The 17,088-nt window shown below is 35.3% G+C and overlaps 1 protein-coding gene across 9 annotated transcripts in view; it reads left to right on the forward strand.

Moving 5' to 3' along the window:
* The first annotated feature begins 2,533 nt into the window (after positions 1 to 2,533).
* Positions 2,534 to 17,088, forward strand: part of LOC104612275 (Transducin/WD40 repeat-like superfamily protein) — a 48,269-nt gene continuing 33,714 nt past the window's right edge. For 2 of the 9 annotated variants that reach the window (XM_088894436.1, XM_088894438.1), the window contains exons 1-7: positions 2,537 to 3,083; positions 3,193 to 3,255; positions 7,837 to 7,892; positions 7,965 to 8,068; positions 15,191 to 15,271; positions 15,437 to 15,456; positions 16,815 to 16,897. In XM_088894436.1, coding sequence (XP_088750562.1) covers positions 2,899 to 3,083; positions 3,193 to 3,255; positions 7,837 to 7,892; positions 7,965 to 8,068; positions 15,191 to 15,271; positions 15,437 to 15,456; positions 16,815 to 16,897 — 592 coding nt within the window. In that variant the 5' untranslated portion in view covers positions 2,537 to 2,898. Of the gene's footprint in view, positions 3,084 to 3,192; positions 3,256 to 7,836; positions 7,893 to 7,964; positions 8,069 to 15,190; positions 15,272 to 15,436; positions 15,511 to 16,814; positions 16,898 to 17,088 lie in introns of all 9 variants that reach the window. The other 7 variants (XM_010279637.3, XM_088894435.1, XM_088894434.1 and 4 more) reach the window with 6 other exon arrangements.

Below are 17,088 nucleotides of genomic sequence, written 5' to 3' on the forward strand. Positions count from 1 at the left end.
TTTTCTAACTTTTTATATTTTAAATAGATAAATATTATCTTATAGACGCAGGATTTTCATTAAAGACGGGGTTCATTACACCATATCGAAACACACGATACCATCTAAAGGAATGGGGTGCACATCAACCTGAGAACCCAAAAGAACTGTTCAACCTTCGACACTCATCACTTAGAAATGTTGTTGAAGGGATCTTTGGGGTATTGAAGAAACGCTTTTCAATCTTGCTATCTCAGCAACATTACCCTTTTAAGTCACAGGTGAAGATTGTGTTTGCATGCTGCATCTTACACAACCATGTCATGGGTGTGGATCCGTATGATTTCATCATGCGTCAGTATGATCGAGAAGCAGTTAATACTGAGGATGATGCATGAATTGATGATTTAAATGATGATAGAGCAGACAATACACAAATCTCCCAACTATCTCAACGAGCTAGTAGAAATGAACAATCAAGGGAAGGAATTCGTCTCAGAGAAGAAATAGCTACCCAAATGTGGGCTGATTATGTCTGGTATCGATCTAGGGCTCGACATTAATTTCTTCCTGTTGTTTAACTCTTTCTTTCTAATATAACTTTTGTTGTATAACTTTTTTTCTGTGTGCACTCACTTCTTTAACTGATTATGATGTTTGATTTTATTAATTGCCTATTGCTATTTATACAAAAATACCTTGTATTAATTAGTATTATGAATATATATTGTTGATTTGCATTGTTCATTTGATTAGCATGAAATAGAAATGGACTCTTCTAGCTCTCAGCCTGAAAACAAGACTGGAAAAACAAATATGAATTGGACACAGGACATGGATAATTTACTCATTGACACACTTGCTGAGCAGGTAACCTTGGAAACAAGGTTGACAAAAGTTTCAAATCATCGGCTTACACTGCAGTGGCACGTGCTATTAGCACTATGTTTTCAGTTGAATGTACTCAAGGACACATACGAAATAGGCTGAAAAAAATCAAGCGGAATTTTGCAATATTAAAAAACCTTTTGAATCAAAGTGGTTTTGCGTGGAATGATTCAACCAAGACAATAGATGCAACACCTGATGTTTGGGCTACATATATTGAGGTAAAATAGATTAACAACAGTTATACTTTAAACACTTGGTTTACAAATTATATGAAAGATGACTTATTAGTACGGAATGTGACTTATTATGGAGCTCCCATGGTAAATGAGCAGGCACATCCAGGGGCAAAACAATTTAGACGAAAAAGCATTCCAAACTATGACCAATTGGCATTGGTATGTGGAAATGATCAAGTGACTGGAAATAGTGCCTTTATAGCCAAAGAGCTAAATAAGTAAGATGCAATTTCTGCAACTACCACTAGTGCAACACCGAATGTTGAGCATGTGTTTGATGACATTGATGAGGCTGAGAATTCTGGAGATCCTAACCTTCAAGCAAAGCCGGTGGAGGGAAGTAGTTTTGTAGAAGGAAGAGTTTTAGGAAAACAAAAGTCATATGCTGCAATTGTTGCTAAACAATTGCAAGACATTGTTACACATCTCGGGAAACTTGCATCTGCAGTTAAGAGAGGGTTTTGTTTATTTAGCAAGGAAAAAGTGTATGCTGATGTTATGAGCCTAGAAGGATGTTCAGTGGCATTTTTTATGAAAGCATATGACTTCTTAGTTGAGTCTGAAAGTCGAGTTATGACATTTTACGGAGTGGAGCCAAATTTGAGGAAGGCATGGCTTCAAATGAAGTTAGGGCCTCCGTATTGAAGGGATGGATAAAAGACTTAAACTATTATAACTCACATTTATTAACAAACTAGGTACTAATGATATATGACAAAAACTTGTTTTGATGGTTGAGCCTTTGCGTCCATTTTGTATATTTTTTGGGGATGCATTGGCAATTTGATTGTTGTCCATTTTTTTTTGCGATGGTCAATCTACTTGTATTAGGTGGAATGAATGGTTATATTTTACCACAAATGGATTTATTGGTATATGGATGATTATGACTATATGGAATGAATAGGTTGAACAATTGGCATTGATGAACTAATTATAGGTTAAAGACAAATTCAAATGATTTATTGATGTATGTATGACTTTTTGAATGAAATATGTTATTGAATGCAATTTCTTTGATGTACCAACAGGTCCAAATAATAGAGCAATTTTAGTTCTTACTAGTTTCTTTTATGAATGCATGCACATGTTTTTTATGGATGAATACATTGAGTAAACCTATGAACAAATTCTATGATGAATGAACAGGTCCAAATAATTAAGCCTTTCTTACTATTTTTAAGTAAAATTTTTGAATGAGTAAGTTTAATAACACTATCATGCCACGTGGCAAGTTCAACCATATGTGTCATACATTTGGGGGGTACAAGTTGTCATAAAAGTAAATTACATGCATTTTTTTAATTTAGCATGATTTTTATCTTATAAATTTTCTTGCAAAATAAACACTAGAAAGTGGATTTTCTCACCAAAAATTTCTTAGCAAATAAACACATTATAACTTATGAGAAAATAAATTTTCCTCTTCTCATCCCATCCTTTCTCAGTCCAATTTTCTCAGCAATCAAACAACCCTAAGAAATCGCCCGTCGCATAGGGTCGAAGTTCTAACACTCTGCGCTTCGGTCTCCAAAGCGGGCAAAGTTCTAACTGAGCTCGCGCCTGAGCTGCCTCTAAGAATTAAGCAAGCTCTTTTTAACTTGCCAAGTTTTCTTATCCCTTGTCTTCCTTCGTTTTCGGTTCATACAGTGTTTTTTCTCTGTTCTATTTGATCTGCAAATGTAATTGAAGAAACGTTTAGTTCTACTACGGTGTTGCTTACCATGCATCCGCTGTCTGTCTGTCTGTCTGTCTGGGTTTGGTTTTAACTTTCTTGTCTATAGCAGAACTAATGGGAGAAGAGGAACAGATGCAGCCTGCTTTAGAGAACGAGGCAACTGCTGAAACTACAGATGGTGGTGATGTATTTTCTTGGCCCGTGCTTCGGTTTGATATTCCGCCAAAGAGAGTTTGCCATTTATACCAACAGTTCAGGAAAGCTTCAAACCCTAACAATTTTCTGAAAGGCGTAAAATGGTAATTTATATTGTTTTTTTTTTTTTTTCTCTATTACCTTTGGTTTGGATTTCTAGAATTGTTCTTTCTGCAATGGCTGCTAAGTTTTGTTGTTGGAATCATGTTTTAGGTCTCCCGATGGTTCGTGTTTCCTGACGAGTTCCGAGGATAATACACTTCGTGTATTTAATTTGTAAGTATGTTGAACCTCTCAAAGAACGTTCAACTAAAAGCTTTAAGATGTTAGGTGAGGTCTTTTTATTCTCTAACACGCCCCCTGACGAAAGCCCATCGAGCTTGAAGCGTGGACAATGCAAAGATAATCTCTTGCTATTTTACTGTTCTTTTTTTTTTTTTTGCTAAAATGAAGATGGTGCTGCTGGTGCAATGTTTTAGCTAACTAGGTGGTGTTACTTGTCACATTAATCTGAAAGCTATATCCTCTCTGACAATGTGAATGGAAGCCTAAAGGTAAGGAAAGGTAGGGAAACCTATTTTTTCCTTCCTTTCCCGTCTTTTCCCTACCAATGTTCTGAAAATCGTAATTGTATCATAAATTGTCAAAAAACTACAAAAATACCTAAATCCCCAAAAAATTATGAAAATGAATGACTTTGTTCTAATTTTTAGCTTATAGACATAAAATGGGAGAATGACCGATACCCCCAGTGTCAGAATTTGTAGGTTCAAAGTACATTTGGGGTAGGTGCCAGCTCAGAATTGGTGCCAATTCACGGGTGGGTGTGGGTGCATAGGGTGTGGTTTTTGGATGTTTTGAATGTTTATAGCTGTGCAGTGGGAATCAGAAATCTGCATTGGGTGTATCCGTACTTCTCTGTAAAATAAATAGGTAGTAATGTTACTATAGTAGTCGACTGGTAGTGAGTCTGACAGTTACACCACTTTCATAAATCGTAATTCAATAGATTCCATGGTATGATCAAGTTCAACTTCAATTTTAAGCAATAAAAATTATATCCTTAATTGTATTGTTATTTGATATGATCATATAATTAATTATATAAATAAGAGCTTTACATGACATCACGTTCATGTCTTTCAAGTTTCAATAATTTAAGCCAAATCATCAATACAAGAATACAATAGTGAAATAATGCAAGAAAATAAATTAAATTTTGAAATCTAATAATTTTTTTTGGTAATTAATACCATTGCATAATTGGACATAACTCATAAGCACATTCCATTGACATAAACAGCTAAACAACCAAAGAGATGCTATGTGGACAAGTATAATAAATTACAAATGTAGCCAAATCATAAGCCTAACCCCATCCACTAAACCAACATAAATAAAGACTTATAGATTGAAGCTAACAAAGAAATCCTCACTGATCAATAAGGAATATACAGTTCTTCAGTGTTCAGCAAAGATGCCCTATTCTATTGTTGCCTCCAACCATTTATAAACAAAAGGACACCTAGCAAGAAGAACAACTAACTTAAAAATTAAAATATGATACATAGTTAAAATGAAAAGTCTTATGAAATAATGAAAACATAACAATGGTCAAAAATAAGATGAGAAAAATGCGGGTGAGCCCTTGTTTTGCATCAGAAAAAGAGAAAAGTATAAGAGGTTGAAGCTCCTGTGTTTGTATACAAAAGAAAAAGGAAAAAAATGAAGTAGAAAAAGAGGAAAATGCAATAGGGTGGAGCCCCTGTTTTCATTGCAAAAAATTCATGCAAAAACAGAATAGAAGAAATGTTTTGCGTCAAAAGAAGAAGGGTTGGACCTTATCCCTTTCATCTACAACTAAAAAAATAAAAGAAAAACCCTTACCTTGCATGCAAAAAAACCAGAAGAATGAAAGAAATGGGGCAGAGCCCCTGTTTTGCGTCAAAAGAAGAAGGTGGAACCCCTGTTTTGCATCAAAAGAAGAAGAAGATAACAGAAATAAAAAAAAAACCCTTACCTTTCATGCAAACAAGGGGATGAGGGTTGGAGCTTCAATGGAGGGTTTCGTCTCTTCTAGTCTCCCGCCCAAGAATTTCTTTCAATAGTAAGAAGCCTCTTTAACAAAATGACAATGCTGCCCCTTGATGTAAATGTGTAGCTTTTAAAAAAGTGGAGGGCTAAATGGTCTTTTTATCTTAAATTATATTTTGGTTCTAATCATTTAAATCGGTTCTGAATCGCGATTTACGATTTGATACAACGATTTGAACATAAATCACACGATTAATTTCAAAAATGATTAGGACATACGATTTGAATCGTTTTGGGGCCAATTCGATATGAATCGTACGATTCAAATCGTGAATCGCACGATTTAAAAAACATTGTTCCCTACCTTTTCTTTAGCCAGGATTGTAGGAGGGTCAGATCAGCTAGGACTGCAGGAGATGTAGATTCAATGTAATTACAATTTTAGCTATTTGTTAACTATGCTTGTTGATGTTATTACTTTAAATGGTTATAGCAGTTACTGCTCCAATAGTAGTCAAAGTCAGGTTAATTAGGAGTAGTTTGACTTTATTCTGTCATAAGCAATTCTCATGAGTATTTTAGATGTGATGTGAATTTGAGATTTTTTCCTCACATTGACCAGTCAGATAAAAAGACATTCTTCTTTATTTATAAAAAAGACTTAATCCTTAAATTTGTTGACAAACCAAATAAGAACATCAATTTGCCCTGTTACCTTCTCTCTCTCTCTCTCTCTAAAGGGAATATCACTTTGGTGTTATTCCTTGTTAGTTGCTACATGTCTAGTCTAGCATAGTAGCACTTAATTTCTTATTCTGAATTTCTTTAGGTAGTTTTTATTTGGTGTAGTGGTGGTCTCTTATGTGCCAGATTTTTAGAGGAATAGTTAGTGTGCAGAAGGATGTAGTAAGTTGTGTTAGTTTTCTAATTAAAGTCTATATGTAAGCGATACAATGGAAGGAGAAGGAAGAGTTAATTTAACAAAGGTCTATTATTGAGAGCTTTTAGGAGGTCCTCCAGCCTCAAAGTGGATTCTTTAATCAACTCTCTCTTTTTATATTTTATTTTGTTTATTAAAAATATGTATTCATGACTAACCACATCCTTGAAAATACTAACCACTAATCCGAAAATTTGACATATAAGAATCCACAAGTCCATAAGTAAAACACTACCTAGATATTCAAAATAAGAAATTAACTACTAGACACATGTTATACAACCCTCTATTAAACTGTAATGTCCTCAAGATTGTCATTCTTTAGGATCCCAAATTTTGATGGCTCCACTCTACTGGTTGGAACAAAGGATTGAGCCTGTAGTTGTGAAGCCCTAGTGGTGGGTAATAGGAAAAAAGGGCCATGTAAAATATTCTGAGATTGTATATGATTCTAATAAGATCGTATATATCAATTATTGCTATGGTGCAAATTGGACTGGTTTGAAGCACTTCCACTGCATTGTGCCTGTGCCCTTGGGCTAGGCACCTTCAAAATTTAAAAAATGCCCAACCCAGGCCTGTCCATGTTGCATCCTTAATTGCAGCTTTCTTAACAACTAAAGGGAATAACACCTTTGACCACCATGATTTCCTCAGTCTGGTCACTAGAAACATAGATTGCAATGTTGTCTGTTCTTCTCTGTTCATCATCATCATCATTGCTGTTGGCAAATACTATGTCTAGAATAACGTTCAAAATTTTCTCCAATCCGTGATACTGTTCTTTATGCCATTTTTCTTGAAGTTCATATCTTTCAGCAGATGCTTGACCATTATTTTAATATCTTCTGATAGCCCAAGGTTATTAATTCAGATACAATTCTGTTTTGCGTGTTTTTTTTGTAAATGAAATAAATTAAAATAAATGGGAGAAAATGCATGAGAGAATCCAGTTCAAGGGTGGAGAACCTCCTAAAAGCTCTAAACAAGAGACCTTTCTCAAATTAACTTCTTCCTTATCCTCCCATTTGATCTTCCTTCTTCTCCCAATGGATCACTTTCAGTTGAATATATAGACTTAAATTAGGAAACTATCACAACTGACAATATCCTATTAACAAAACTATCTGCTCAACTAAAAATACCTATAATCCTACTACTACAATCTTTCAAAAAATCCTACTACACTAAAAACTACCTAGAAAAATTGAAAATAAGAAATTAGCTGCTAGATACATAACATTTCTACCTTTCTATGTTCAGCCCATTCATTCCTGATGAGTCTCATCATAATCTAAGGTTTGTCCTAACTATATGCAGTTGGCTACATGAATCCTGTTTCACCATTCCATTCTGTTCGGTGCCATATCCATCATTAAATTATGGGCACTTAAATAATTTCTTATTACTTCCACCCAAGTCCTTCTTGGCCTGTCCCTAGCCCATCTAGCCCCTTTAACTTGTGATAAATCACTTTCTCTAACAGGTTCTGTAGATGGTATTCTACACTTCGTTCTTAATAAGCCTGATGACTAAAAATTAGCAAGCATGCTTTTTCTTCATTTATGATTTTTGTTGTCAGGAACAAAGGAAGAAAAACCATGTTATGGTAATATTTCTTGATTTATCACAGAACATATTATTTTTTGATAATTGCTTCATCATGTGATTGATCCCATGTAATTGGGTAATTGGGTAATTGGGTCAATGCTTTTCTGAGTTTACCTGAGTTATAACTGCTTCAGCCTATTTGTTAAAGAAATGGTTTTGATTAGCATTGTTATAATATATTTGCAATATTTATTTTTATGAAACTTTTTGGATGAATCATATGATACTATGAGATAACTTACTCTTACTGATAATTCTTTTTTTTTTCTTAGACCAGATAATGTGGATGGCAGTCATGTAGATGCTTGTATTTCAAAGGCAGATGAAGGTATGCTTGTGCTTTTGTATTCAGACAACCATTCAACTACGCATCTGAAGTGAAGATTCTCATGTATGATAGAGAGAGGTGTGCTGACAGTGCCCAAAAAATCTTACGGACAAGATAACATTTCTAAGCAGTTATCCAGGGTCAATTGGCAGTCAAAATTAACTAATAATTTTAAGGTAAGAAACAAAATAGGATGGATCAATAATATAGCTACTGATAAAAGAACCTTTCTTTGTTTATAACTAATCTGGAATTCAGCAAGGTTACATCTACACACCAAAAGGCGACATGTATAACAGTCATAATTACAATCTTTTGTTTCATTGTTGCAAATGGATCCACAAGTCTGTTTCTAGCTGTTTTTCTCTTTCATTAGTTGTGATGGAGATATCCGAAAAATCTTTAGGCTGCATGTTTTTTAAAGGAAATCTATATTTCCATGACTTGAGGATGATTCATAATCGAAGAACGGTGATTGTGTGGACAACTTGGGAGGACAGAAATGCAAGAGCTTTCAAGGAGAAGGAGAAAACCTTGGAGTCAGTCATTGGTTGGTGTACTGGATCAAGTTACTAGATCTTTTCTTACCCTTCTCAGCTGATGATATGATCAGGAAGTACGGGAGTGGTGGGTACAGCATACAAAGGAAAAAAGACTAAAAACACCATAACCATTGGGCACCACCAGAATAAGGACTCATCAAGTTAAGTTTTGTTGGGGGTAGCATGGGGAATCTGGGTCCCTCGATGGTGGAAGGGGCCTTTAGAGATGAGAAGAGCAACACAAAGGCTGTGTTCTTGGGGCTAATAAAGCAAGGAGGCTCATTAAAAGCAAAAATTATGGCTGTGATTCAAGGGGTACAAGAGGCCAGATAATGAAGATTAAGAAGCTTGATAGAGGGTGGCTCTAAAGTTGTGGTGGGATAGCTACTGAGAAAGGATGAAGCCTTGTAGGTCTATTAGGAATTGAAATTAAGAAGTTCAAATGGTTAACGGCAGGAGTGCAGGTGCTGGTATAATGGATTCAAAGATCAGCCAATGCTTTTGCAAAACAAGGGGTGAATAGAGTTCATTTGTTTCGGCCTTAGTTGTAATGACAACGTCTTGGCGAAGAGAAAGTTTGTTTCCTCTTCATTGATGTACATCACATTTGTAATGGTGTCTCTTTTCTTTCTTCCATTTTTTTCATGAAGATGCTGATTTTCTATGTTTCAAATGAAGCTTATACATTTTTTAGAGATTATAGGCAATTAATAGCAAAAGATGGTTGCTACCTGCTATGGAACCTAAGGAATTACCATAGGATTCATGGTTTTTATTTTTACCTAAGCAACTAGGCAACAATTAATAGTGAAATATGGGTTTTATTCAAAAAATAAAAAAAAATCACCTATCCTCACTTTGATGCCTTGAAAACTATGCCTCTAGGGTCCATTGCCTTACTTTGGCAATCAAGAAATACAAAGATAGCTTAACATGTTGAGCAATGAGTTCACATGGTCACAACACTTTTTTTGACCCTCCAATAAAACATGACATGCTATCAATGAAATGAAAAAAACATATCACCCAGTGAGCACCTGCTTGGGTGATTTGCTTTGATGCATTCACATGATCCAAACACTTGTGATTCTTTAATAAAACACCATTATTCTTTTAATCAAACAAAAAACCAAACTATCCAGTGAGTGCATCCTACTGTTGCTACCCCAAATGACACTAAAAATCCATTAACATATGAAAAAATAGAGATTGTCTCTAGGTTTATTACCTTACTATGGCAATTTAGAAATATAAAGGTAGCCTAACATGTTGAATGATTAGTTCAAATGACCATAGGTGAGGCACATTTTTGGATTTATGCCTCGCCTAGGCCCAAGTGCAGCCCCTTTGAACAAACATGTGCCTAGTGTGCTTTGCTCCTTAGCTTAGGTGCACGCCTTTGTTAAATCTTTCGCTTGCTTTGCTCACTCACCAAAGCTCCGAGAAGCCCCTATTTGCTAATGCTTTTCTTTAATTATTCCTAATAAAAGATATTTTGCAAAAGATAATTAAAATTATAAAATCATTTTTTGTAGGTATTAAGAATTTGAGTTACGGCTCTAATATGGATTTGTTTAGGCTTGCCTCAAGGGGCTTAGTACAAAGGTGACTTGTAAAATTAGGAATGAAATATGTTTAACATCATTTTATCTATTTGAAATAATGCAATTAGGAAAGAAATAAAGAAATTGAAAGTTTGTTGACATACTTGAATATGCTTTATATGCTATATTTGATTTTATTGTTTCCATTTTTGCTTTGTATATGTTTTTATATGTTATGGTTATGCATTTTAATTTGAGATAATAAGCTTTTTAAAATATTTAGTTTAAACATTAAATTCTGCATTTTTAATTATATTTGTTGAAATATTTTCTTAATTTATTTTGAGTTTTTTTTTTACATTTTTTGCATTTTTTTGAATTTCTAAAACTTTTACATCTTGCTTCAAAAAGGTGCATTTCACACCTTTTGTCTTGTGCTTTTAAAAACACTGCAACCGTGATGCTTTCATTCAACCCTCCAATAAAACACAAACATGCTATTGATCAAATGAAAAAAAAAATCAAATCACTTAGTGAGTGCATGACTGGTCACAACACTTTCTTGCAACCCTATAGTAAAACATAAAAGATGCTAACAATCAAATATCACCCAATGAATGCATGCCTTTTTTCTATCCTAAATGATACAAAACAACCTACTAACATATGAAAAAATAGAAACTACCTCTAAGGCCTACTACCTTACTAAATTATAAAAAAGGGTCTACAGTCTATTACCTTACTATGACAATCGAAAACTGCCAAGATAGCCTAATATGTGTTGTGATGTGTTTACATGGTCACAATACTTTCTTATGACTCGCCAATAAAACACATGTTATCAATCAAAAGAAAAACCAAATCACCCATTGGGTGTATGCCTGGGTGATTTGACTTCAATGAGTTCATGTGGTCACACCACTTTCATGTGGCCCTCCAAATCTCCAATAAGTCACAAACATTCTAATAATCAAATTTTAAACCAAATCACAAAAACATTCTAATAATCAAATTTTAAACCAAATCACCTTGTGATTGCAAGCCTAGGTGATTTGGTTTCAATTAGTCCACATGCTCACAACACTTTTTTGCAACCCTTCAATAAAACATAAGCATTCTATCAATCAAGCAAGAGAAAAAATTGCCCAATGAGTGCATGCTTGTTGTTGCCACCCCAAGTGATACATGAACTACCTGCTATCATTCATATGATAAAATGGAGACTACTTCTAGGATCTACTACCTTACTAGGAATATTAAGAAATATGAAGGTAGCCTAACATGTAGAGTGATGAGTTCACATAATCATAACGCTTTCTTGTGGCCTCTAAAAAACCCCAGACATACAAGTCAAAGGATAAAGCAAATCACCTAGTGAGCGCTTGGGTGATTTGGTTTTGATGATTTCATATAGTCCCAACAATTTCTTACGACCATTCAATAAAGCACAGGCTTGCTGCTATCAAGGGATTCTCTGTTTTTGGCTAATTTGTAACTGCAATCTTAAAAGAATTGGGTTTGGAATCACCTTTAAGGGGAGGTAACACCTCGTGCCTCCTCTTAGGGTGCTTCATGCTTGTACTATTTCTATCTCTATTTAATAAAATACCATTCATTCATAGAAAAAAAAAAGCTTGCTGCTATCAATCAAATGAAAAACCAAACAACCTAGCGAAGGCATGTCTACTATTGCTACACCAAATGATACAAGAACTACCCACTATCATATAAAATAGAGACTACCTATAGGATATACTATCTAACCATGACAATCAAGCAATACCAAGGTAACTTGACATGTAGATTGACACCTAAGTGATAAGGCTCTCATGGAGGGTCATGTTACTTAATCACCGAGATATTTTTTACAAGGTACTCTTGGATACCAAGGTAACTTTCTAATATTATAATAATAATGCAGACATTATTAAACTAAATTATTCAGTTTGAGTTGAAATACTAATTTATTTTTTATTAATTCTCTTATTTGTTAGTGTTCAATCAAGATGTATACCGTCTTAAACCCTTTTTTTAATAAGAAACAGTAACTTTCATCGATTATATTAAATAAAGAGTATAATTGTTAGTCTGTTACCACCCAAAAAATGGATGGAGAGCCCTAAAAAATAAGCAGTCTTACAAACAAGCCCAAAACAAAGCCTCCTTATTAATTCCTTGCTTAGCTAAAGTGTCAACCATTTCATTTCTGATCTTCTAGTCCATCTAAACTACATCCAAGCTCCCTTGCTAAGCACATAATTTCTCTTAGAGGTTGTTTGAAGGACCACATTTCCAATTTTCAAGTTTGCATCAAACCTATTACCAGCTTGGTGTATCCTTCCACTTCTAACTGTTGCAATCCCCTTTGTCATGCCAGTTTAAGACCTTGGAATAAGGCCTTCCTTTCCACCCTTAAAGAATCCCTCACCCTAATTGGGCCCGAGTAAAGGGCCAACACTCTTCCTTCCTCATCTTTGAAGATACCCCCAATTCCTAAAGGACCTAGTTACCTACAAAGCTTCCATCAAAGTTTAATTTCACCCTAAAATGTAGAGGTGGGGGCCAACTCTCTTGAACTATAGGAGATGAGGAAGAGGAAACAACTACAACACTCCAACCTCTAATTAAGTCATTAGAAGAGTAGCCCTTGAAAGATTCAAAGCTTTCAACCAAATGTATGATCTTGATGGTAATACCCTCGACAAGTGCTTCCTTGAAATTTTCGTGCCCTTGGAAGATTTTAGTATTTCTTTCTTCCCAAATCAACCACAAGACAACTACTCTTGTTGTTCTCCACATCACCCTACCTCTCTTTTATGGTTGTTGGAAGAAACTAGAGTCCAAAGGCTTCACCACGCATAAGGGAGGATTCCACCTACAACCGAACAGAGAGGAGAACCATTCCCAAATATAAGGGACAAAAGGATAGGAGATTAATATATGAGTCACTATCTCACCACCAGTGTTTTAAAAGTGCAAGGTGCGGGGGTCGATTTGCGCTTGAGGCACAAGGCGCAAGAAGAGGCACACGCCTTTTTAAGCAAGGCGCAAAAATTAAAAAAATGCTAAAAAATAAAAAAAATGTCAAAAAATGCCAAATAAATTAAAAAAAGCAAAAAATAAAAAAACTATTAAACATAATATTAATAAAAATGTAAACTTAAATTTTAAAATAAATGTTTTAAAAAACCTATTATCAAAAATTAAAATACATAAGCATAACATGTAAAGCATATCCAAATGAGAATTTAAAAATAAAATCAAACATATAAAACCCATAATATTTTTTTTCTCAATTACAGTACTTCAGGTAATCAACTCTGTAATGGTCTCTTACACTTAATCTCTCGGCCCATAATGATCAAACACTACTCGATAGGTAAGGACCTCTCCCCTAGCTGCAAGTTGGTGTCACACTCTCTACTCAAATGGACCCTAGAAATTAAAACCTTTTTGCAATATTTTCATAAAACATTCATATATATATATATATCATATAAATATATTTTGACCCTTGATGGATCAGAGAGAGTGTAAGCCTTATCATTCACTTTGTCCGGCAAAGGAGCTGATCCTTTCATTACGATCACCCACTCAAATGAATTCTCAGACTACCCCAACATACCCAGGTTTTGACCCTTGATGGATCTCATTGATTGGCATATCAAAGACAACCCAATCCAACACCTAGTGCAGTACCATAAATAAGTCTAGGGGTTATGTGTAACTTTCCAGTTTTGCCCATCAATCTCCAAGGTCCAGGGCATAACCGGAAAATGGTCCAGGTTTAGTGTTTCATCTAAACACACACTACATGTGCTTCGGGTTTAACCCTAGCAGATAAGACAAGTTGCCCCAACTTATTTGGCAACACATCAGTGTCAGCCTTGGCAGGATAAACTCCCCAAGTCTATCCAATGGCTGAGAACATTCTAAACTAACACGAGTCTCATAAGTGTCCAGTTTAAGGGGTAAATACACAGAAACATATCAATATTAACATGAAACAATAAGGGCATACACTGTCTAACACTATTATCCAGGCAAGACTGATCTAAGAAAACTGAATTTAAAAGAGAGATAACAACTCATATGCAAAACGCACTTCTAAGTCCCTTAACCCTTTCCTCAAGCCTAGATCCCAAGAACCAGGAGGAGATGGCCTTGAATTTATTTAAAGAAAGGGAATACATAACTAGGAACCTATCCTTGACGAGAGTGTTCCCAATCCAAATATCCTCCCAAAATAGAATTTTGTTACCCAAGTAGACACCATACTGATGAAAGGTCAAAAGGGAGGTAGGACTCCAACAATGGCTTTCCAAGGGGAGAAGTGAGAAGCCCTAGGGTTGAGACCAGCATCCCATCCATTTGTTGTCATTCCATGAATACTTACTACCATGATGTGCCACAAACTGTCCTACTCCATGGAAAATCTCCATAAACACTTCCCTAACAAGGCTAAGTTTCTTAACCAGATATTACCAATGCCTAAACCCCCATGTTTCCTTTTCCTAGAAACTACTTCCCACATCACTAGATGGTCCTTTTTTGAGCCTCCTTTTTCCCAAAGAAAATCTCATAAGCTTTTCACTCTGATTTGGAACCTTGATAGGTAGTTTGAAGGTGGACAAGAAATATGCCGGTAGGTTGGCCAAAGTAGACTTGATTGATGTGATTCTACCACCTAGTGAGGTGTAATTTCTCTTCCACCCTTGAAGAGAACCCTCCGCCTCAGGCGCAAATTGAACCCTGTGCCTTTTTTGCGCTTTGCGCTTTTAAAACACTGGTTCAGGGGTCACCTTACACTTTAGTAGGTGACAGTTGTACTTCTGGTTTATTAGCTAATGAAAGTTACTGTTTCCTATAAAAAAAGTCATAGTTTGGTGATAAAGCCTCCTATTTCTGTGTGGATGGTGCAAGCATGGTTGTTGCCTGGCTGAAATGAGGTATGATTTTGTAAAAAAGTTTAGAAGAAAAAGAAGGGAGTAGTACGTAAAAATTTACTAACATAAAGAAAATGGAAAATGGAAGAGGAATTCATCATTTTTTCTTTTACTATTGCTTAATAGAATTCCTGAGTACAAGAACTTTTCACTGTGTTGTTTCTATGTTGAAGTAATTGCAACTGGCAACCTTCTTATTTTTTTCTTTTCACCAAGTACTTTATTCTTATCACTTGTCATAATGACATCTGTTTCTTCTGCTGCAGATTCATACTTTGCAAATGTTGTTGTTGGTGAAGGAGAGTCTGTGTATGACTATTGTTGGTATCCCTACATGTCTATTTCAGGTGCATCTGTAACTTTTCTTCAATGACCAGATGATATTGCCCCTTAGTTGCATGTTTCCTTGGATGTCTGATGCCAGTGAAGTGATCTTCTGCAACTAAGGGTTTTATTTTTTTTATTACTGTGATGATTGTTTAACTGATTTGAAACTTTTCTTGATATTTCAGATCCAACTACCTGTGTATTTGCAAGTAGCACCCGTGACCATCCTATTCATCTCTGGGATGCCACTTCTGGCCAGGTGCTGAATGACAACATGAAAGAAAAATGGACAGAAGATGCACAGTTTTTTTTTTTTTTTCTAAATAGAATCGCACATGGAGGGTTTGGCTACTTGCTAGGGCTGTCAAGAGGTCAAACTCAGATTGGAGTTTAGTCACCCGAATTTGATTTGGTCTGACTAATTTGATTCAGATAGGAGGATCATGTTCAAGAAAGTTGTAACTTTCACGAGACAAAATTACAAGTTACAAGCTTTTGATTGAGAATGCAGTATTTAAGTCAACTCTGCTAATGAATATATGCTACTTACGTGTGTATGTGTATGAACCATTCAAAGTTTCATTCTTTGGTACTTTTTCCATCCTATTCATATTCACCTCTGTGAAGGATTTCCCAATTTGCTCAAGTAGGGACCTTTCCCCACATGATCTACTTATTTCTTCCTTCTCTAGGGATCATATTGGCTGATCCATGCCATCCAATGATTAAGATACCTTCTGGACTGGCCATGTGTTCAATCCTTGGTCCACATCAGCCCCGGAACCCATCTTTTGTTGGTACTTTTTCCAACTAATGTTAGCCATCCAATGTTTCATATTTTTTTTTCACATTAATCTTGATCAACAAGAGCTCCACATAATTTTGTCCTTTTAGGACCCAATATATTAGATCAGCTAGAAAATTTTATCCCGACAGATGTAAATCTGGTTTTTGAATTTTAATTTTAAAACATTGAGAAAAAGAAATGCCGCATGAACTCCAATGTGCCACAATGGATGAATAAATGCTCATTTCTTCGTCCTGCTACTTACTCATAACATAAATGCTTGGTTGCTGAAATACTTGCCTTTAAGTGGCCAAACGTATGATTATGTTCAATAGCATAAAAGCCAAACAAAAGCTTCAACCGTAACCAGAGTTGGGTTCTTCAAACTCCCCTAACTTAAAACATTTCCACCTGATTTCTGATCCTTACATCATAAATAACTTAAGCAGAAAATTTACCATCCACACATTCTTTCTGCAACAGATTGAGTCTACCTTGCAACTTGGATTGAATCTGAGTTAAATCTGATCAGTTGGCAGCCGTACTGATCTCCTCCACAGTCCTCTTTCTGTGGCATTGGAAATGGTGGAACCTACCCTTTTACTTGCAAAACTGTGACATTGTTCCTTAAGATATGATTTTCATGTATCTTAATGTTGAAAATACATATTATACTTCATGATGGTTTCTTACTCTATTTCTTCTCTTTTTTCTTCTTTCATTTTTTTTCCTTTTCAGTATACATGATCGCTAAATGGTTCCATTGACAATTACAGCTGCGTTGCACATACCGGGCTTATGATGCCATGGATGAGATCACTGCTGCCCTTTCAATTGCTTTCAACCCCACTGGAACTAAGTAAGTTCGTTTAGCTTAGGTGGTTTATATTTTTCTTCACATTGTTATTATATCTTTATTTGAACTTCATAATTCTCATTCTTTAAAATTAAAATAATTTCTTTTCTCTGAGAATTTTGGGCTGTCTCTCTTACGGTTCATTTTAGGTTTCTTCTTTTGTGGGCCATTATGTTTTCTATCCTTTGGATTTT

This window comes from Nelumbo nucifera, chromosome 1 (genome assembly GCF_055504915.1).
Source record: "Nelumbo nucifera cultivar China Antique chromosome 1, China Antique-T2T, whole genome shotgun sequence".
Lineage (NCBI taxonomy): Eukaryota > Viridiplantae > Streptophyta > Magnoliopsida > Proteales > Nelumbonaceae > Nelumbo > Nelumbo nucifera.